This window comes from Vicugna pacos, chromosome 5, assembly GCF_048564905.1.
Source record: "Vicugna pacos chromosome 5, VicPac4, whole genome shotgun sequence".
Taxonomy (NCBI): domain Eukaryota; kingdom Metazoa; phylum Chordata; class Mammalia; order Artiodactyla; family Camelidae; genus Vicugna; species Vicugna pacos.
This window is the reverse complement of record NC_132991.1, coordinates 46,807,051-46,829,291: the sequence shown is the minus strand read 5'-3', so window position 1 is coordinate 46,829,291 and position 22,241 is coordinate 46,807,051. Positions and strand designations below refer to the sequence as shown.

The following is a 22,241-nucleotide window of genomic DNA, read 5'->3' as shown; positions in this document are numbered from 1 at the left end:
AGAGAAGGCGTCCTTTGTGGCAGTGGTATGAGTCCAGAATTCCCTAGGCAACACCACCAGTGCACTTTTTTCGGCTTATCAGAGCCGCTAAGGCGTTTTAGTTTCTCTTCCTACAATCCCTGACATCATGCAGGTGTAGCCCACTCAGGAGTCCGCAGACTAGAGTTCTCTTCCACCCAGTCCCAGGTGACGAATGACATTCTCCTGTGTGACCAGCTCCCAGGGGAGGACCCCGGGGCCTATAAAACTGCTGGAGAAATGGTTATAACTTTTCTCCTGTCTCCCTCAGAAAAGCCTATTAGAATATGAGTGAATGAGGGGAATGTTAATATAAGCAGAACCTTGACTTCACTCTGATTGCTTAAAATCGGTTAAATCATTTGCAGATTAATTTTGGTCATTGATGTCTATGCACTTTGACTAAAGTAGGCCCTCTAGTGATCTGGACTTTCCCCTAAGAAGCAGCCCTCAGGGGCTCAAAGACCTCTTCGTGTGGCCATCTTGGAACCCCTCATGGTTATTGGCCACATTCCGGAGATCTAGTGTTTCTCAAGACTGGGGGAGAGGTGATATTTGTGAATGGATCTAATTGTGTTACCTAAAACTGTCCTTAAATTTTAAAAAATAGATCATGTGTTGATCTATCTAATTAATGAATTTAAGAGTGTTTTCCCCTAGTCTTAAAGAAATACATGTTCTTTATTAAAAAGTTGAAAATATGAAGTAAAAAAAAGAAAGAAGAGAGATTACTCATAGCCCCACTATCCAAAAGACAACTATGGTAATGTTTTGATGGATTTATTTCTAGTCTTCCTATGCATAGATTATTTTAAACTTTTATAATTCTGTTATACAAGTAATTCATGTTCATTGCTTACAAAAATAAGAAAACAATGAAAAATAATAACCTAAAAATCCCACTAAATCCCACTGTTGATGGAAAACATAACCAATAATATTCTGCTGTTTATCCTTCTAGACTATGTGGTGGGTGGAGGAGGGAGAAGGAGAAAGGTGGGCGGGGAGAGAGAGAGCACATTTCTTCTACATAAAAGTACTTGTAATTTGCTTTACTATTAGGTTATGAAAAATCTTTCCATTTGAATTAATGTATTTCTGTTTTATAATTTTTAATGTTATGTAACATGCTATTGTGTTTATATACAATAATTGAGTCAATCCTTTAATATATTTTTTATTTGCTTATTCTATAAATATTTATTGAGTAGCTAATTTGGACTAGTGTGGCCAGTAATGACCAAGATAACCATGGACTTTATCATAAAGCTAATTTTCTGTCTTGTGCACCCATAATGTTAAAAAGAAACTTAAGGATTATCCTCATCAACTTAAATGATGATGAAACAGGAGTATATGGAAACTCTTTTTGCTAGGAAATCTTTTTCTTAAATAATTGGCAGCCAGTGCTTTTCCCTATAAGCTGTCTGTTTTTATCATATATCTTCCTTAAGTAATCTTTTTTAAAAAACATTAAGTAAAAATGTTTGTTTTGCTTAGTTCAGATTAGGATATGCTAGAGTCATTTTAATAGACTTTTTAAATTCAAAATTTTGTTTATTCTTGCAAAATAGCTTTTTTCCTTCAAATTAAAGATTTGTTTCCAGGATATTTAATGCACTGAAAATCATTATTCTTTTAGGAATGAGGATAACTAACCAGAAATTTAAGTTTACAAGATAATTAACTTTAAGTTAAAAACATATACAATTGTTTTTCTTGGAATAATCTGTATCTTTAAAATATACAAAACTTTTACATGAGAGAAATATTTCTGAATTTGTTCAACGTAGAAAGTTGTAAATTTGCTTACTTATATGATCATAGCCAAGCTCGTGTACCATTTACAGTTCCCCAGTTCTAAATTAAAACTTTTCGATAGGAAAGGATTTCCATAAGTTCCATCTGCAGCGTGCACAGGGGGACTTAGCTGGAACTATTATTTAAACCAGAAATATTTTGCTTCCTTGTGAGCATAACTTTCTAATCACCATTTATTTCTATGTGAATAGTGAATTTTGTTTGTTTCCTTTTAGATAAAGCCCCCCCTCACCACCAAAGCCATTGCTTAATTAATGAATATGACAGATACTTTTTTGGAAGCAGTGTTCATAGTTATTGCAAAGGGGCTGATTTTTTTTCATTTTTTAGAAATTCATAGTGATACTGGATTTTAAACAAGTGGTTTTAATTTTTCACTTGGGTTTCATACAAAAATATTCTAAACTTTTAAGCTGAATTTTTTTCTCTCTAGGATAGAATACTTACATAGTAGTGGATCTTTAACATTTCATCTGGTGTGAGCTCGTAAAAGAAACTCTGTAGCCCCATAGGCTAGTGTTGGTCATAGCTTTGGTGTAGTGTGCAGCATCTAATTCAGATGCTCTCCTTATGCTGTTCCTTTTCGCTCTTAATTCCTTATTTTTTGAGATTGGTTCTCCACAAAGATTCATCTTTGCTCTCAAAATAGAAGCACTTCCAGAGGAGCTTTGACCATCACGTATTATCTCCTATTTACTCAGCCATTGCCACACACACCCCCAAAATAATTTTTTAAATTGGGCGTCTCCTTGAAACAGGAGATTGGGATCTTCATCTTATGGCTTTAATTAGTGATGTCATTTTAAGCATGTCATCAGCCTGCTTGGGCCTCAGCTGTGAAATGATGGGCCCAGCTTCATAGATGACATTCAGTTCCCTCCAGATGTCATGATTCACTACCACAGTTTGCTTTGTTAACCCTGGAGATTTCTCAGACTTAAGATTCTGTACTCTGAGAACCTTAAGAGGTAAAACAGAGTGAAAACATGCAGATTTAAGTATAGGCTTGACTTCACTGCTGACTAGTCTTTGAACCAGTTGCATAATTTTTTCTGGCTTCAGGAAATTGAAGGTCTCTTCTTGCTCCCCAGTATAGATCTCTAAAAGTTGTAAAACTAAGAATAATAACAGAAGTAACTAATATTTATTGAGCCTCTTTACATAAGAAAGTCTGCTAAGTACTTCACCAGATTATCCCCTTTAGTCTTTATAGCAATCCTTTTGAGGGTGGGTATGATGATAACCTGTGTTATCTTTGGGGCTGATAGGTTTATGGTGAGTTATCAAGGGATTCTTTGAGTGTGTTTTAATAGTACACCCTTTGTTTCTAATCACATAGGACAATTAGACCCTTCCACCAGAGGCCCTTGGTGTCATCATAGAGACTGAACATTGGGCTGTGTTAGTGTTTAGGCTGAGTGGATCCCTGTATTTTGAGTGACTGGGTTACTCAAAAGGGAGAAGTTGAACAATGCTGGAGCCTGTTCATTGGGAGTTGAAGCATAGTTCAGTTGGGCCTTCACCCATTGAGGCATGTCACTGCAACTCTTCTGCTCAGTTTTTAAAATAAACTCCTATTAAATGTTAAAAGAATAAAAAGATTCTAATTTACAGAATAAGAAAACCTGTGTTTAAAATTTAAATATAAAAAAATGAAACAAACCATCCTTCCCCATAGTGTAGCTTAGTTCTCTAACAGTTGTTTGTGTCAAATGCTGCTCTCGCTTCTTTATCAGGTACCACAGACATGTACAAATACAGATAGTCTTATTCTTTTCATACGAACAACACAAATAAATTAGAAAGGATTTATACTTATGTGATGGTGAAAATTATACATAAACGTGCAGAGCTGTCAGTAATTCAGCATTTTAAATCTCAGTATACTTAATAGAATGAGATTTGGATAAATTTCTTTAAAGCTTTTATAACTGAACCACATGAAATGATTATCATAATTTATCTGTGTATTAATGAGATATTGGTAACTAAGATTTATAATAAAGCATGTCACATTATATTTAAGGTAAGTCAACACATTTACATTTTCAATAGTTGACTTAAAATCAGATTAACACTTTGGGTTTTCATCTTTTCAGCCTTCAGAGTGCTCATTAGCATTTCATTGTCAAAGTTAAAGCTCACTTAGGTCTTTGAAACTGACAAAAGACCTCTGAGTTGACAGTCACCTCCTAAATAAATAAGATTTTGAAAGCAGTTGAAGTGTCTTTCAAATCAGTACTCTAGAGACTACATGTAAAACTTACTGTAGAGAGTTGATTATAATTTAGAAGCAAAAAGAAAAATGAAGCAAACAAAAAACTCTCTCAGCTTTTTAACACAATTTGAGTTTTATCATTTTTCATGGTATCTCAGAAGCAGGGAAACCAATAACAATGAATAAAGATTTGTTTCAGAACTATAAAAGTAGAAAATTAAAGATATTACTAAAATAGTACTTTTAAGAAATAAAATGAAGAAAAAAATTTGAAATAGCTTTAATGTAATACAGACTTTTTTATTTTCTAAAGTTCTAAAATATGCTGTCATGAATAGTTTTTTTTTAATTAAGTGCCAAATCAGATCAGTGTCTCACCAGTGAAGCTTCATATACAGTAGAGATGCCTGCAGAAATTTTAATTCAGTAAAATCAACATGGGGCCCAAACATCTATCAATAATATATTTGTCTTTCTATGTATGTGTGTGTGGTATGTGTGAGATCTTGTTGCATAGTAAAGCAACTAGTGGATTAGATCAGTGATTCTCAGACTTTTTGGACTCCTAACTCCCCTTTATACTTTAAAAATTGTTGAAGAAAAAAAAATTGCTGAAGACCTCAAAGAGCTTTTATTTGTGTGGGTTTTATCTTTTTACTCCTTTGGAAATTAAAACAGATTTTAGAAGATACCTATTAATTCAGTTTAAAAACAATAACAAACCCATTACATGTTAACATAATAGCATTATTATTAAGATAACCATATTTTATGAAAATTTACATTTACATTTTACATTTCTGTAAATCTCTTTAATGTATGTCTTAATATTAAGAAACTGGATTCTCGTAAATGCTTCTACATTCAGTCTGGAGTGATGTGTTATTTTGGTTGCATTACGTGAAGAAAACCTGACCTCATACAAATATGCGTTTGGTAAAGAGGAATGCCTTACAGCCTTTTCAGGTCGTTTGGATAAAATATCTTTGACAGCACAGCAAAACTAGATGAGCGATAGTTTCTTAAAAATTGCTTGCAATGTGGAATCTGAAACCTTATATATAAGCATTTCTTATTCTGTTACACTAAAATCCATCAGTCTGTCTTGAATTCTGAGTAGATCTTTCAGCTCCATGATTCTGTAACATCATGCTTTGGTCATTTGGGAAGTACTGGTTCACTTGAGTTACCTAGGTCTTTCAAACATTGACACATTTCTTTATATGATACAAAAAAAAATCACATCTGTTAACATCATCGTTGATCATATCAGAAAACTCATGTAAGTAGAAGGAAGCTGTTAGGTTCAGGATGGCAGACACAAAATTTCCAAAATTCTTACTTTCATTTGAAAGTTTGAATTTTATCACTGACTGTCAGTTGTCTTCCTTGAGGTGGCAGGCTCATTGTGTTCATTTTTAAGAAAATGCCGAGTCTGAATAACCAGAATTTATGTTAGTTGTTCTTCTAAGTAAAAAATGGTATTCCACGGGAATAGCGGAGAGCTCAGCTTGCAAGTCAAACAATACTTTTCCTCAAGAAAATCAACTCTAGAAGGAACCCAGGTATCTCTTACGTCATTTGATAGGAGGCTTACTCTGTCTTTTGGAGAGTTTTCAAATGTAATCTAGAGCAGAAACAACAGAGGGGACAGAGTTAGGAAGAAACTGTCTAAATATGTAACCCACAGTAACTAATTTAATATACTGTTATTCATTAAAAGCTGTACCATTGGTATAAAATAATGCATTAAATTCTGTACTTGGTATCTCAAAGACCAGATTATTTTAAAAATGAAAACAACAGAAGCATTATTCAACTGATGACATGGTTTAATATTTCTAACAGTGAAAACTTTTACCAGAGCATCCACTTAAAAAAAAATCTACAGCTGATCCTGCAAGAGGAGATATTTTAGGCAAGTTATTTTTTTTTAACATCATACTTCTTATTTTAATGTCTTATTAATTCACGCATTTGAAAATAGTTTCATCTTGGAATTTTCAGCAAGTTATAGGCTTGAGTTCATAGGAAGTAAAATAATCAAACTTTAAACTAGGTTTACGAATGGTAAATACTACCAAATCCCCTTTTCCTTCTAACATTTTCTTGGAACTCATCAGTACAGAGGGTTTTCATTCATCCATAAATTTTCATGGTACTTTGCACTATTCCTCCAGTAATAGTTGTTTTGGTCCTGCATATTAATTTAAACCATGATTCAACAGTCCTTAGAATTGAAAACTGCAGTTCATGAATCCCAAGCATCCTTTGTATTTCAGGTGGCACCTGTTCTCTTAGCACAACAAATGTTCTCAGTCAGTCTCATCCTTTAGTCAGCTATGTTGCTAAGATACCTATGTTGTCACACATGTTCTCTTTATCATGTTTTCAGTTCATATTTGCATACATTTTGCCTGTCAAATGAGGAAACAGTATTTAAAATGCTCTTCTTCCTTGTACCTCTAGCCAGCTGTTACGTTTTTAAAAGCCAAGCTGCAAGGTATTTAAAGAAATGGCCATTTTCTTTGTATTAAATCTATTCTGACTATATCATAAGGGCAGGAAGCTGGGACCATTCAGACAGGCATTTATCTCTGAGTCTGATGAATTTAGCAAGGCTCACAAATGTGCCATGAACTTTGTGTGCTGGTTCCCTCAGCATTAAAACCTGCTTTGTTCCAGGCATTGTGTTAGGTGGTAGGACAGATACCAATGATGTCAGCAGTGTCAACATTACCACCACCACCTAGTCTTTGAGAGCTTTGAGAGCTCTTTGCATGCTGGGTACTGAAGGCACGTGCTGTACATACATTCCATTCCTTATCTCACCCCTGTGAGGTAGCTACTGTCCTCATTCCAATTTTACAGATGAAGAAACTGAGACTTCTCCTAAGATCCTGTAACTGGTAAGTGGAGCTGAGATTCTTTTACAGAGGAGCCAGACTCTTAACCACTGAACTATAAATAACACTGAACTTTAGTTTTTAAAAAAATTCTTTTAATTATTTAAACTCTTTATGAAAAGGGTGATTACGCAGGTAGAGGAGGAGAGTTTATCAACAGCAGCTCTCTCTGTGCATTATTTCCAATAAAAAAAACTATAAGGTGTTCAGGAAAGTTCCCTGTGGTTAGGGCACTAGATAGGCTTTGGAAGACACATCCACCTTGGAAGGAGGGAGCAAGAGCGAGCTGGGATGGAGAGTATAGAAGTCACCTGTTAGAGTCTCAGAAGGACCAGGAAAGCAGGAAGTGGCTTAGAAGGAGGGCATAGACAAATTTCATGAATTAATTCAACCTTTGTTAGAAAATGTGATTGTTAGGGTTAAAATGGGATTAAAAATCCATTACCCACACAATACTTAACCCAATTATTATTAATTCATTAAATATATATCTATTCATTTAATATTTGGTCCTTTTGAAAACAGCATAGGACCCTGTTCTCTGGTATTCGCCAGATTCACTAATGCCTGGGACATAGTAGATACTCAATAAAATATTTGTTGAATGAAAATTATTTAAGAGAGTCTGTGTTGTACATACGTACATTGACCATTTCTGTATTTTCTTCTAATGAATTTGTGGGCTATATGAAGTATTTACACTTTTTCAGGCCACATGTTCAGACCCCCAAATTCTTTTAAAAGTAAAATGCATCTTAATTACTTAATTACTCATTGCATTGGCCATTCTAGAATCTCTGTTATAAATATAAGCTTTAGTTAATTGTTTGCCTATGAGATTGTAATGGCTTTCCACCTTGTAAATAATGTATGTGTATTTGGTGAATTTTAATGGAAAGCTTAATTACCTATTTCTAAAGACAGCTTAATTAGCTGCTCAGAGACCCCTCTCAGTTCATTGGTTTGGAAGGTAGTTTTATTGATTTGTTTTTATTTAAAAAACAGGAAAAGCCAGTGCAAAAGCAGAAACAGGCGTCCTGCTCAGTAACGTTCCTTGAAGCCCTGGCATACATTTGACAAATGATCCGCATGTAACTAAGCATCATGTCACTTTACCCACTACCATTCAAACTAATGAAAAGGGCTTTTAAAATGCCAGAAATTAATCACCAGGGCTGACCTTACTTCTCTCTATGTTGTAAACTACTTGCTGGGCTTAGAGCTGAATTGGAGATGGTCGTTTTCAGCTGTGAATGTGTCTTCTTGTGCTGGTTCTGGGTCTTTGTACCCCTGGGTCGGTCTCCTCACATGTAGAATGACCTTATCTCCAGGTCCCAGGGAAGCACAGGAGAGTGGGCAGAGGATAGGGTGTGAAGTCCGAAAGTCTGGGTTCCCACAGTTGCTCTTTTGCTTACCAATTTCTGCCCCTGATACCTTAACATTGCTGCACTGCCGTAATGAAAGACAGGAATGTGAGGATCTGATGAGATGGTACATGTGATAAAACACTTTTTAGAATCTAAAATGCTGTGTAAATAAGTGCTCCCTGATTTGGAGGCAGTGTAAGAGTTAGGCCTGGATTTTTTTTTAAAACCAAACAGGCAGAATAATTCAGTAATTAAAGTCACTGGAAAATAAGACTAGAACAGGATTATTAAGCCATTTACTTCACAGATTACTCCTTGCCGTGCACCTTGGTGATGGAATCAGGCCTGCTGCTGGAGGGGGTTTTGTAAGACTCCTTCGGTCACCCAGACCTGCTCTCCTGAAACTGGATGATGCGTGTGCTGCTGCTAGGCAGGGACATGCTAGACCTAAAGAAAACTGTGACACTGCTTCCCAGAGCATCAGTTTGACTCAGTAGTCATTGATGGAAAGCATTTTCATATCACACATTTCTATATGGGTGTATTTGGGGGAGCTTGGACCACCCCTGGATCCCTGCACATCCCTGTTCTCTGTTGGCTGCTGTTGAGGACATTTTGGTGGAAAAGTAGTAAAGCTGTAGCTTAAGCTGGCCAGATAGCATTAAATAACATTTGACCTTATCAACCTAAGATCTTCAGTTGCTCCTTAAATTATCTCCCATTAACCTATCCTTTGTGGAGGAGGAAAACGGCACAGTGGCTCCTTCTCAACACATTAAAATGTCACTGAAAGAATAGATGTTAAATCATCCTTTAATCTCGTCTTCCTCTTCCCAGAAGTTGATTGCAGTGTGACTTTCTGTGTCTTATTTTCTAATGTACTGATCATTTGTGGGCCTGGTCCACATACCTCAACTCATTCATAAGATGTCAAGTTTCCCAAGGAACACAGTATATGTGTTTGTGTGTTGTGTCTGTGTGTATGAAAGAATTTAATTATCTCTTATATGAAATAGAGGCATTCACGTTAGGGGTTGTTCTCTCTTAATTTCATTAAGATCCTTTGAACTGACAGGAATTTCTGAAGAAGAAATACTATGGACATGATGTAAAAGTTTATTTTAGAGGAAGGCCCCAATGCAAGCTATGTTTACTTTTTCAACATCATTTTCTTAATGTAAAACATGCTGTGTGGTAATGTCATTACAAAGAAAAAATTAGTATCTGGCAGTAAGGTGAAAAATTAACACATCTGTGAATTATTCACATGTGCTACCATTTTCTCAGGGAAAGTATTTATGGAAGTTAAATCTGTTACCTTCAGGCCACTGTTGACATTTTCAAATATTAAAAATAGGTTTTCAGAAGTATGTTTGAACTTCACAAGTATACTTCAGACCATAAGCCCACATTTATCTATACTGATGCTTAAAATGAATATTAAAGTAAATTACAGTTGGAATGTTCTAGTCAAACTACACATGTAGCAAATAAGCTTTTATAACTTAAGTTTTAAGAAACTTGGTAACAGGTCCTTTCTAAAATAACCAAATCACATAGACTTCATCTTAACCTAATCAATTGAAGTCACTAGAGGAATGAGAAAACTGAAAATACAGTGCCCAGTTTTTATTCTGATCCACTGGCTTGCTTCTGTTAAATGGGGGATTGTGAAATGTTCACTTGACTGCAGTAACTCGAAATAACCTCTTATGGCAGTTTACAAGCTAGGAATACTCCTAATGTCAATCGGAGCTTGCTTTTTAGTTGTACTTTCCGTGTGTATATTGCAACTGAAGGCTCTCTGAGTGGAAACATCTATGATCCCAGAGTTTTGCACTGAATTTAAAGTCTTCAGTTGTTGATCAAGTGTCAGTGCTTCTCTAATTTCATCTGTATTGTTACAGAAGAGTAAAAGTGTTTCCTTAAGTCGTGCAAGTAATAGGTGTCAAAAATTGGGGTAAAACAAAAACCAAAATGTTAATGGCACATTCCCCTAAGTAGCCCCCCCAGGTTCATTTAGGGGCGAAAATTGAGACGTTCCTATGGAGGCCAGTTTCAGCTTTTCATTAGGAAGAACCAAGAATGAATGTTGTTATGATCATCACCATACAACCAATTACGCTAGAATATTTCACTCTGATTATGTAATTTTATATATAATTACATGAATGTACTAACTTGTTACATGATTCAGGACAGGAAAACATTTTCCATTTAATCTTCCCAAAGCATTTATTATATAAATTGTTATCCATACATCAGGACTACAGTCTAGTATCTGCTAAGAATTTGTAAATTAAAAAATAAGACTGTGTCCTGTGGATTAACTTTAAGATCACCACCTAAGATATTTGAGCAGAGATATGCAAAATCATCATAAAGAATTTATTCCCTCCTGGGAAAAGGAGACTCATAGAGGTAGAGCTGTTTCTGTCCATCTCAGCCTGACTTAAAATGAAGGTGCCCCTCCCTGAATGGGCATTGAGTGTTCTAGTCTTATGGCAAGGCCACCCTGATTGTGGAGGATTCATCAAATGTCCTAACTCTGCATTATATATTCAGCTCCTCTCGCTCACTCCACTCATCTGATTCCATTCTCATCAGTTCCTAATTATTTTTTGTTTCCAGTGTAGGTATGTTACCCAAAAGAGAACATGTTGGACACTCACCTTATAATTATATCTCAAATCTTAGTATTTGCCAGATAGCCATCATTCTGCTTTTACCTATCACCTTCATGAGTTTGGTATTATAATGTCAGTCTCCCCTGGAGAAATAGATGTGATCTCCTTGCTGACAGATTAAGTTTCTGAGCCTATGAAACAGTACCACACAAAAGCCTGCAGTAAATTAGCCAGAGCCACCTTGAGGGGGCTCATAGCTGGCCTTTCCCACTTGGGCACGCTAACGTCTTTACATCCCTGTGTGCTGAATGTGTATGCCCTTCCTTTTTTCCTTTTGAATTTCTTTTAAAAATACAGAGAAGACCATGGTATTCGCTTAGTCCAGCTGGGACTTAGAAAAAAATTCAGTGACTTGGCTGGTATCCGTCAGAACCAGGCTTGGAAACCAGGCTGTGTGCCACTCCATCCCTCCTCTCTCGGCCCGGGGTGCAAAATGCTCCCTCAAACTGTCGCTGGAGAAGTTGATCGTTTCTGTTGTTTCTCGAAAGAATAAGGAAGGCAGAGCTGTGGGGTTTTTTGTTCGCCCTGTGTTTTCAAATGTCTTATAGTTATTGCATGCAAGTCTGTCAGAGAGCATGTTAGAGTGCACAGAGTTTGGTAGTGTGAGTGTTAGGATACTGTAATTTAAATTTATTTTACACTGAAAAGAATGCACTGGTGCACCTTATTGTTATCTGTTCAGGGGGATGTTCTGTTCATGCTAGAGGAACTACGTAATGAAGACTGAGTTAGGAATTATGATGTGACTGATGTCAGGAATATAAAACTTTAGAGCCCTGGCCGGATATGAGAGTTCACTGTGCAACATAAAAAGTTATTTATCCCAACATAACTTAAGGAATTTATTGAGTTCTGTCTAGGAGTCGCTAGTGTTTGACTTAAAATGCATTTGAAAATTTTGAGGAAGTGATGAATGTGGTAGATGCTATAAATTCAAATATAAGCAGTACTGACTTGGCTAGTGATCTGAGGGCTATGAGAATATAAATGATCCAGAAATGTTTACAAATGGTAGCCTTTCAGGGTTGCATGTTAAGTTTAGGTAATATGAGGGGCAGGAGAGTCTAGAAGAAAGACACAGAATTTTAAGTCACGTAGACCTGGGTTCAACTCCTGTTCTCACCACATACTAGTTAGGTGACCTTGGCCAAGGTGCTCAGTCTCTGAGCTTCTGTTTCTTTATCTATAAAACAGAGGTAGAGAACTTTGAAGTTTAGGCTTTGGCAGTGGAGAGACCAACAGTCGGCACCTGAAACCTGGATATCTTTAGGCTGCAGATGTTTTAAAGTCTCGAGCATTTTTAAAGGAATAAACGATGACTTTTTAAAAGCCTACCTAGAAAAAAAGAACCTTATTGTTTTAACAACTAAACTATTTCATACATGGTAAAGCATTTACTAGGTAGGATAGTGCCGTGTAGTTGTCAGTAAATAAGTGGAAGCTGACATATTGTTAAGTACCTTGAATAGATTCTATTCTTGGCTCTAATGGAGAGAAACTAGGTTACAAATGATAATTCAGGGGACAAAGGTATGAATAATCTGTGTGTCTAGAGTGAGCTGAACTTGCTTGGATCTATAAATCTTGACGGTGGAAAAGCTGTGTTGTTTATTCCAACATTTTATAGAGATTGCAGGATGTTGCTAAACCTGAACCAGTGACTCAAATCACCCAATAGTCAGTCCAGTTACTCTTCATCTCCCCAAGCCTCTGGGCCATGCCAGCTAGAACATTCCTTTGTGGTGCTTTTTGGATAGAATGTTGATTTAGCTTAGTTAACTAGAGTGTTGTGCTCATGAGTCTGTGGCACCATCATGACCTTCAGTGGTGGTGGCTGTTTGCGTGAGGTCCTACCAGTTTCCTTGAGAACACTCTTACTATTAATGAGTCTTGACATTCAGTATTTTGAGATTTATTCTTTTGGCTTTAGTCTTGGTCCCATACTAAACACCACATATTCATGGAAAAGGAAGTGAAATCGGTCAGTTGCTCCTTAGTGTCAGTGAGCTGATAAGACCCTTCCCTGTAAGCAGGGTTTGTGGCAGGAAGGAGGAGAGGACAGGGACGTACTCAGAGTCTGAGCCCAGGGCTTCAGGTTGCCAGGGCAGGGTAAGGTGGAAATTATGGAACGGTGATGCTTATGATGTGTCCTTAAACCACCAGATTCGACCTGAAGCTCACATTGCTTTGGACAGTGGCCTTAGGCCCTTAATGTTTATCACTGTGACACATTATACTAACCCCAGTCTTGGAAATATGAGTTCTTGAATACAAGGAAAGAAGGGGAAACTTCTATTTGTTACTTTCTTTGCCAGGAATAATGGAAAAATGCTTCCCACATATTATCTCATTTAATTCTTAACGCTTCTATAATGTAAGTATTTGTAATCCATTTTACACATAAGGAAACAAAGACTGAAATAAATTAGTAGCTTGATCAAGGACATGCCACAGCCAGTAGATGATGGGGTGAAGTCAGCACTTCTGTCTGGCTCCAGAGCCCGTGATCCTGTTGTATTACTCTTGGTGAAGATGAGACGCTAGCTCAGCACACAGTTTTATTACTAGACAAACAACAGGGTAGCAGGGTCAGTGGTGGAAACTATTTGAAAAGCAGTTAATGCGTTCCTTTCCCAGGTCACTTACTTCCCCTTTCTGTTCCTTACTCCTGACACGATGCCCTCCCCCTCCACCGCTGTTTTCACGTCCACTTCTCTGTACTGCAGGTGGAGTGGACACAGGCAGAAAACAGAGGGTTGTGGAATCTGCTCATCCCCCAACTCTTTTTCCAGGCCAGTCACCTTCATGCATGTGGACATTGCCGAAATGGTATCGGTATCAAAGATGGCCAGAGTCAGGTCTTAGACAAGCCAGATTCCCAAAGAGAATAAAAAGCTAAGTACTGCTGGTGTTTCTAACAGGGATGACCTTGTGGGACTCGTGCCCTGCCAGTTCAGACCCCCAGCCAGTGAAGCCATTTTCTTCTATTTTATAGACCCAGTATCCCTAACGCCTTGGGTCTGTCTCCTACTCTCATTATAAAGTAGCAGAAAGCACTGCCAGGCTTTGGGTACAAAAGACAGGGATTCAGATCACAGAATTTCCACTTCCTAACTGGGACCTTGAGCAAGTCACTCTGAGCATTTCTTCATCCATAAATTGTCAATTATATAACATCTCCCAGGACATACAACCAAGAAACAGGACAGTGATATGAAGCATCACACCTTGTTTCTCGCTTCTTAACAAATAATGATAATCTTCTTACCTTTCCACCCCGTGCCTACCCTGCTCCCTCAGCTAACATGCATGTCATTATATGCCTTTTAAAATACAGGATGAGAGCTAGAATTTGGGGAATTTGGTAGAGACCATAGTATAAAGGGGAGGGCCAGAGTTTCCAGGCATGTCCATATAGTATAAACCAAAAGCAGATGAATCAGCTAACTCCTTGGATGGGAACCTGTATCCTATCCTACACAGCATTCCCTGTGGCTGGTATTTGGCACAGCACCCCTGTAATACTGTCATTTATTGAGTGCTGTCTGTAGTTCTTTCCACTTTTACGTATCATCCTTCTAAACTGCCCGGTAACCTATAAGGTACTTACTATTATCCATAGTATGTAAATGAGGTCATAACCAGGGCAACAAGCAAATCTCCCAGGGTCAGGGTTCAAACGTCAGTGTCTCTGATTTCAAATCTCATTTTTATTATAACACACTGTCCCCCCAGTGAAAATCGCTGCCTTCATTTGATTTTATTTTTTTAACCAAATACTTATTGAACCTGTATTTGTGCAAGGTTCTGTTCTAGATTCAGGATCTATATTAAGATGTATAAGACCCAGTTCTGTATCGACAGCTACACAGGTAACTGTAATGTGAGGTACAACATGATACATCTCACAATTAATGAACAGGTGAAGAACTCTGAGGTTCATAGGTGGGTGAGATCACCTCTAATTGGTGCCAATCATCAAAGGCATCATGAAGAAAGTGGTTTCTGAATGGAGCCTGAGGTCTGCAGGTACTGCGTGCTGAACTTGAGATCTAAATATCTGAGTTACGTTTAATTTTTCTTACCATCCATTTGTTACTCATTGCTTACTATGTCTAACCATCTATTATTACTCCTTGAAATTGAAAGGAGAGAATAACCAGAGAAACCATGAATAGAATCAGAGACAAAAAGCAACTACCCTCAGCCTTCACGGTTTCCTCTCATTTTCTCACTAGAGTGGATATGGCACAGTGTTTAAGAGCCCAGCCTCTACTTACCACCTAACCTGCTGGCTGTACATTTTTGGAATGTTGACTTCTGTAGGCCTCAGTTCTTCCAGCTATAAAATGAGGTTAATACAGACCTCATAGGTGTTTTTCTGTGGATTCAGTGGGGTTCTATACATAAAGTGCTTAGCTGGGCACTTCAGACCATAAGTACCTAAATAGTCAGTCAGTGACAGTCATAAGGAATAGATTCTGTAACTGTCTAAGTAGATAGATGTGGCCAGAACAGTATAAGGAAGAGGGGTTTACATTTGTCTGGAACATTAGAACTTTGACATTGGTTCTGAATTTGAGAGTTAGCAGTTCTGACTTGAGAGCTCCTCAGAATTCATGCAGAAATGCAGTTATTAAAGGTGTAAGAGTGACCAAACCCCAGCCACTTGAGGGGAGCTAAGAAGTTTTTCATCCTGAAGTGTTGTTTTCTGTCTCCTTACTGCCCCTAAGTAGTTGCCCAAGTAGTAGTTAACCCCATATTTCTTGCATAGGTAGAAAAGTTATTCAGGAAGGACAGTAGGACTCCACAGAGTCTACAGCAGACCTTGCCTTTCAGTGACAAAATGTTTACTTTTACCCAGCAATGAGTTTCTGGATAACTCTACCGTGAATATTTTTATACTTTGGCTGAATTTTAGTTACTACAGCTGAAGGACTGGGAATGATCTGTAATAAAGGGCCTTGATCGGAAATGCTTAGGAAAAAAAAAAAAGAAGTTACTTGGGTCACATGGGTGATGGTTTTCTTCAACTTAGTAACCTAAATATTCAGTGTTAAATATTGTGTAGAAAAAAAATACTGTTAAATTTTCCTTTGAAGTGTTTTTTTTCTAGGCCCCCTGAGAATGAGATGAACTTTAGGTTGTACATGACTGGAGAGTTGGCTGGTTTTATATTTTCAGTCATCACATGACAAACTAAATTGAAGAGCAATTTAGGTTAGGCAAGGAAAATTCTTTCCATTGCATTTCTTCTTGGAACAACAAAAAAATTTGTCTTGTATTAATCATATAAGGATATAAATTTGTGTAAATGAAACATCTGTAGATGTAAATATTATCTTTTGCGTTTTACTTAGAAATGTTTTCAAAAGAATAAACCACTTTAAAAGATAGGACTAGACACAATTAAAAAAATTTGAAGATGTTTAAAAAATCAATCATTCCATATTATAGATATCTACGATGTTTTAAGGACTACTTCATGCCCTGATTAAACTAGAATCTGCATTGGGCTCAAAACCCCTGTAGGTTATGAAATCTGAAATACATTCTTTGCAGTTACCTAAGTAAATGGACTGAATTTGTTTAAATATAGTTTTAGATTCTTTAAATACAGTGTAACCTTAGAATCATAATGGGTTAAACTTAATTACTATAGCGTGAGGAAACAGATGGGAGGAATTTAGGGAACCAATATGAGAAAACTTAAGCCTATAACACCTTAGTTTAAAAAAAAAAAGTACTGTAGAGGTACTGCTTTTAAATGGAGCTAGACTTGAGCCTTTTACCCAGTATCCAGCTGCACCCGCAAACAGCCAAGGGTCCCGTCGCACAGTTACACTACATCTGGGACCTGTGTACTTGAGGACTCATTCCCAGCCGGCATACACCATGACCTAGCCTGGACCTTTTTGAATAAAGTGTGTTGAGTTTAAGAATTCAAATAATGGTTGACCTATTCCAGCATAGATCCACAACAGAACTGCTCGTGGTAGGCAGACGGAACTGACTGCTCCAGGGTGTTAGCAGTGTTCTGTGCATGCTCTTTGTTGTACAGGGAAATAGTGTGGTGTCTAGTTAAACTCCTTTTCTTCATCAAAATACTCATCAGCTTTTGCTCGTCTTTAATAACATTGGGTTTTAGTTAACTGACCTCAGCTCACGCGCACAAAGGAAGATTATAGATCAGCCTTTCATAATTTACCTGGCAGTGGTGCGTTCTTTTTAAAACCTAGTGCTGTATGTTAATTTTTCTTTGCTTTTAACAGGTTAAAAAAAACTCCATTTGGTTATGATGCATGACTCATTCAGCGCTCATTGTCTTCCCACTGATTTTTTTTTTTTTTTTTTGCCTTGAGCCAGCAAGAAAATTTTACAGGAGAGGAGGGAGAAACAGAGACAGAGTGAGTTGAGGAATACAGTACTTAAATACTGTTGCTTGATTTTCATTGGTTAGCTCCTTCCTTACGGTGACCAGTCTAATCCAGCCTTCCTTGTCAAATCCCTCCCCTCCCCCAACCTCTGCCAGGGGCTTCACAGGGTGTCTGTTGCTGGAAACTGACTGCAGGCAGTATGTAGGCATCTTGCATTCAGAATGGACATTAATATACTGAATAGAGAAGAAGGCTTTTAGAGATGTATCATTTGTCAAAATTGCATGGCTCTTAAAAAGGGAGAGAGAAATGCTGAATGTTTTGTATGTTAGCATCGACTCTTTATTTTTGTTCAGACTCTTAAGTTTTCAGAAGCTTAAATATAGAGCCCTTTAAAAAAAAAAAAGGAAAAAAGAAGAATTTTTCTGGTTAGTCGACCTCTTTTTAAGAAGTGCTTCATCATCCTCCTCCACCTCTCCGTGATGTTTCTCTGCAGCTCTCTGTAGGGTAGGGTTCTGTGCTGGCTGGCAGAATGCTCATTTGTTAGCTGAACAGAGTTCATCGACAGACATAGATCAATATAGATTTTCTTTATTTCCTGTGAATTCCAAAATGCCATCCAAAGAGTCTTGGTCGGGTAGGAAAACTAATAAAGCTACAGTTCACAAATCAAAACAAGAGGGCCGTCAGCAAGATTTATTGATAGCAGCCTTGGGAATGAAACTGGGTTCTCAAAAGTCGTCTGTGACAATCTGGCAACCTCTGAAACTCTTTGCTTATTCGCAGTTGACATCACTTGTTAGAAGAGCAACTCTGAAAGAAAACGAGCAAATTCCAAAATATGAAAAGGTTCACAATTTCAAGGTAAGAATGTTTGTTTTTAACCTTTTCTTACAAGAAAGGAAATGCACAGTTCTTGAAATATACAGTATTAAAGTATGTCTTTTTAAAACTAGGATGACCGGACTAAAATGTTCTTGCTGTTTAAGGAATGAAGATGTTTTAAACATTTTTTTTAAGGAATAGCTGAATAAAGGTGATAGAATCCAACCCCATTTTCTCTAGTGCTGATTTAGCATTCTGTTTGAACAGTGTATACTCAGTGTAAAAGTCTTGACTGATATTAAAAGGTCTCATTTAATAATGATTTTGGTATTCTTACTTTTGATGCATATATGTCTAACTACCTTTGTTGAATAATTTCGTGAGAGGATTAGATCTTACCTCCTTTCGTTTCTGGTAAAAAGCTTTGGCTATAAGGCATGTGCTGTTGCATCTGGATTGAGCAGATGGTGTGCATTTCCCATAGTTTCTGTCTTTTCCCCTCTGCTAATGAATTGACCATGATGAAAGGAGGATGGCTACCCTGAGACTGTTAGGCTGCTGACACTAGCAGCTTCTCTTCACTTTTTGAGTATTTTCTTTCACCGTGTGTGTGTGTGTAGGTTTTAATTATTGTGACTGTGTTTTACCAACTGTACTTGAATCATTTTCCATCAAGATGGTATGTGTGTGTGTGTTGATTCAAGCTGTGTGTAGCCCTCGCCTGTATTTATAGCACGATATAAGGCCTTGAAGTTCAGTCCTTTGCAGCCTCATTCAGAGAACATCCAGCGTGAGGCTGTGCATAAGGATAGTGAATGGTTACACTTAATGGGCAGATGCACTAGCATTTCTGTAGGAACTTCCCAGTAGTTACACAACTTTATGATGAAGTTCTGGAGACGTGAATGTTGTTAGTCTAGACAGAATGGTTTTAGTTTTGATGTTAGAGGGTGTCTATTTTCAAAAGATGATAAAGCCGAAAACCCTGATCTTCCATTGATTTATTAATTTATTCACCATTTATTCAGCAGATAGAATGCACCGGGCTCTGGAGTAAGAAATTTAATTGCAAATTTGCAATTCATTCTGATTTTTAACACTAGCATTTTTTTTTTACTCGAATGCTAAATACCCAGCCCCCAATATGTTCTGCTTTTTCTGTAGTGAAAAATAGGTTTTTATGAACTTCAAATTATTTGGGGATAAAGGATGCATTCCAAAATGGATGAACTGTGTAAAGATTGCTAATATTTCAAGGTAAGCCAAATAGCATTTTCTTCTCCTTCTTTAAACATATGATTAGGGACCTGACCTTTCAACCAGTATCTTTGATTTAAAATGAAATTGTGGGGGAGGATATAGCTCGGTGGTAGAGTGCATGCTTAGTGTGCACGAGGTCCTGGGATCAGTCACTAGTACCTCCATTAAAAATAAATAAACCTAATTACCCCCACCCCCGAAAAAAAGGCAAAAAAAAAGAAATTGAGACCATTCAGTGTGTATGTCCAGTCTCAACCACATCTTCCATTTGTGAACCTAAATAGTCCATGCAGGTTACTAGGCCTCGGTGTCTTCCTGCTTGATACACAGCCTGTTCTCACAGGATTTTTATCAGGAAAATGACCCGAAATATTTCCTTTTGTAAATATAAAGTTATGTGCATGTTTGGTCACAGAAATAGCTATTTAGGTTCTCAAGCAGAAAACTATGCACAGTCTTTACAAATGGCTGAGATTTTAAAATGTATCTCCAAAGACGTACCTTCTGGTCTGTTAGGCAGGGACAGACTGACCTGTTAAGGATGCCATTTTAGTGCTAAGTCAGGTTCATTGTACATGCTTTCTATCAATATTGGTTAAAAAGCAAGGGGTAAATCTGGTCAACCTTTGCATAAACAAGCACAGTCTGATTTTTTTTTTTTTTTGGTGTGTCTTCCAGTAATTTCTCAATCTCTCAAATGGCTTTAATGAGCATATTTTGTATGGCCAGAAAGTGCTGACTTATGGGACCAGTTGTCACTCACAGCTTGTACCCATACTATTTTAAAGATACTTGTCTTTTTTGAAAAAGACACATTAAAAAGTAGAAGTCGGCTTCCTTCTCTGGAGCTAAAAAATTAAAATCAGCCTGGGCTCACTGTTTTAAAAAAAGTTTAGTATTCACGCGCTGGAAGAGCTTATGTTAGACAGTGAGTTGCATTACATATATTTTAGAGTTGCTAATAAGGTCAGAAGTCTCAGAATTTGACTCTCCACTGACATTACTCTTGATATTTAAAAAAGGTTTCCGTGCAGTGGCATAAAAAAGAAAAGGGGGGGCAGCCATACTTGACTTTAGAGCACATCCCCAAAAGAATTCAGACTCCATGGCAGGAGCAGGGCTCCCCGACACAAACGCTCACTTGGGCGGTCACTGTCTGTGATAGGTAAGTCTGTCTAGTTCAGAGCTTTACCGTAGGAAAAATCCTGAGCATTTACATAATGACAGTCATTCACGTGGCCTTGCAATTGACTGTTTTCTATGTTGGTAAAAGTGCGCTGTGCCCAACCACCAGCCCACTCACCAAAGCCTCATTTCAATGTGGTTTTCTTTTTTGCTTCTCAAAATGCCTTGTTATGTAACGATGCTCTGTGGTGCTGAACAGCTGCCAAGTCTCATTTCAGAGGGTGAAGCCATGAGTGTCTTGTACCTTTGGTGAAAGCATTCACCAAGGTGAAATCCAAAAAAAAATCGACCGGGCCTAACTCCAGAATCCAGGCAGGTTGGTTGTTTTTTGTTTTTAATAGAAAGAAAGAAACAGGAAGCTTCCCATTTTGCTGTTATGTAACATGGTCTCCCCCGCCCCCTCCCCATTTGTTACTTAAAAGGATTTTGATAAAGAATCTATCACAAGAGATAGTTGTCTCTTAGGGAGGTCATCATTTTACAAGTAAATGTGCTACATCCTTTAAAAACAATTACCCTATAGGTTGACCAACATAACTTAAAGTGAAAACAATTTAAACTGTCTCCTGGATCAACCTGTCATTTTAAGAACTGCCCCCATCCTAACAGCAGAGCAGGAAAGAGCACACAAGCGCTGATTTCTTGAGCCGACTAAAACAAGAACTAAACAAAACAGCCCCTACCATTAAAAGTCAGACACAGGCACCCCAGCAGCAGTGACTGTCCTGCAGCCAGGCTCCCCACAGGGTGTGATAACCGAGACCCAGTCCTTGCCCTCAGGCTCTTGCTGTGGTTTGTATGACCTTGGGCAGATTACTGCATCTCTTTATACCTCTGGTTCTACAGTAGAAAAATCGAGTTCCTGGTATGTGTAGGTACCTGGTAGCCACTGTTTTTGTTATTACAGTTTACCCCAAGCGGATGTATTTTCTGAATCCTTACCAAGACTGTTTCTTGCCCAGTTGCAGGGGTCATGATGCAGTTGAGAACCCTAACATGACTGTGGTGCTAGAGAAAGCTATTGCTGCTTCCTTAGCTCCCAGGCAGAGCTAGATGTTACATAAGAGCAGTGCACTTTCACGCACCACAGAATACAGTGAAATCCTCTGTATTTCTTTCACTCCCTTCAGATTAGTCAGTGTTTCATTTGGTATGTTTAATTCAATTAGCTCTATAAAATAAAAGCAAGATTACATATAATAATAATAATAGAAACCTGGCTACTTAGGCAAATTAAATAATTAAAAGAAAACATTAAGAATTATAGATACTTTAAAATATGAGTTCTTTTTTAACGTAGTCTTAAAAGTGGTGACTGGGTGATTTTAGAGTTTCAGATACTTGCAGAATTTCTATATATAATTGAAAGATGCGACATTGTATTAATAGAGTTAATGTTGCCAAGATAATGTGCAAGCAATAAATCCTGAAATGTTAATTGGTACCGTAATTTAATTAACACATAAGATGAACCTTATGATATTTAATAAGATTACTGATTCAAGACCTACTGGTATCACAATAGTAGTTAACCCATCAATCCTGGCTATCGGACTAGACGTTCTGCTGTTTGATAA

The 22,241-nt window shown here is 37.5% G+C and overlaps 1 protein-coding gene across 2 annotated transcripts in view; it reads left to right on the top strand.

Moving 5' to 3' along the window:
* Window positions 1-22,241, top strand: part of CHN1 (chimerin 1) — a 174,147-nt gene that overhangs the window by 114,109 nt on the left and 37,797 nt on the right. For both annotated transcript variants that reach the window (XM_031678330.2, XM_006204881.3), the window contains one exon: window positions 18,181-18,258. In XM_031678330.2, the coding sequence (XP_031534190.1) occupies window positions 18,181-18,258 (78 nt within the window). The remainder of the gene's footprint in view (window positions 1-18,180; window positions 18,259-22,241) is intronic.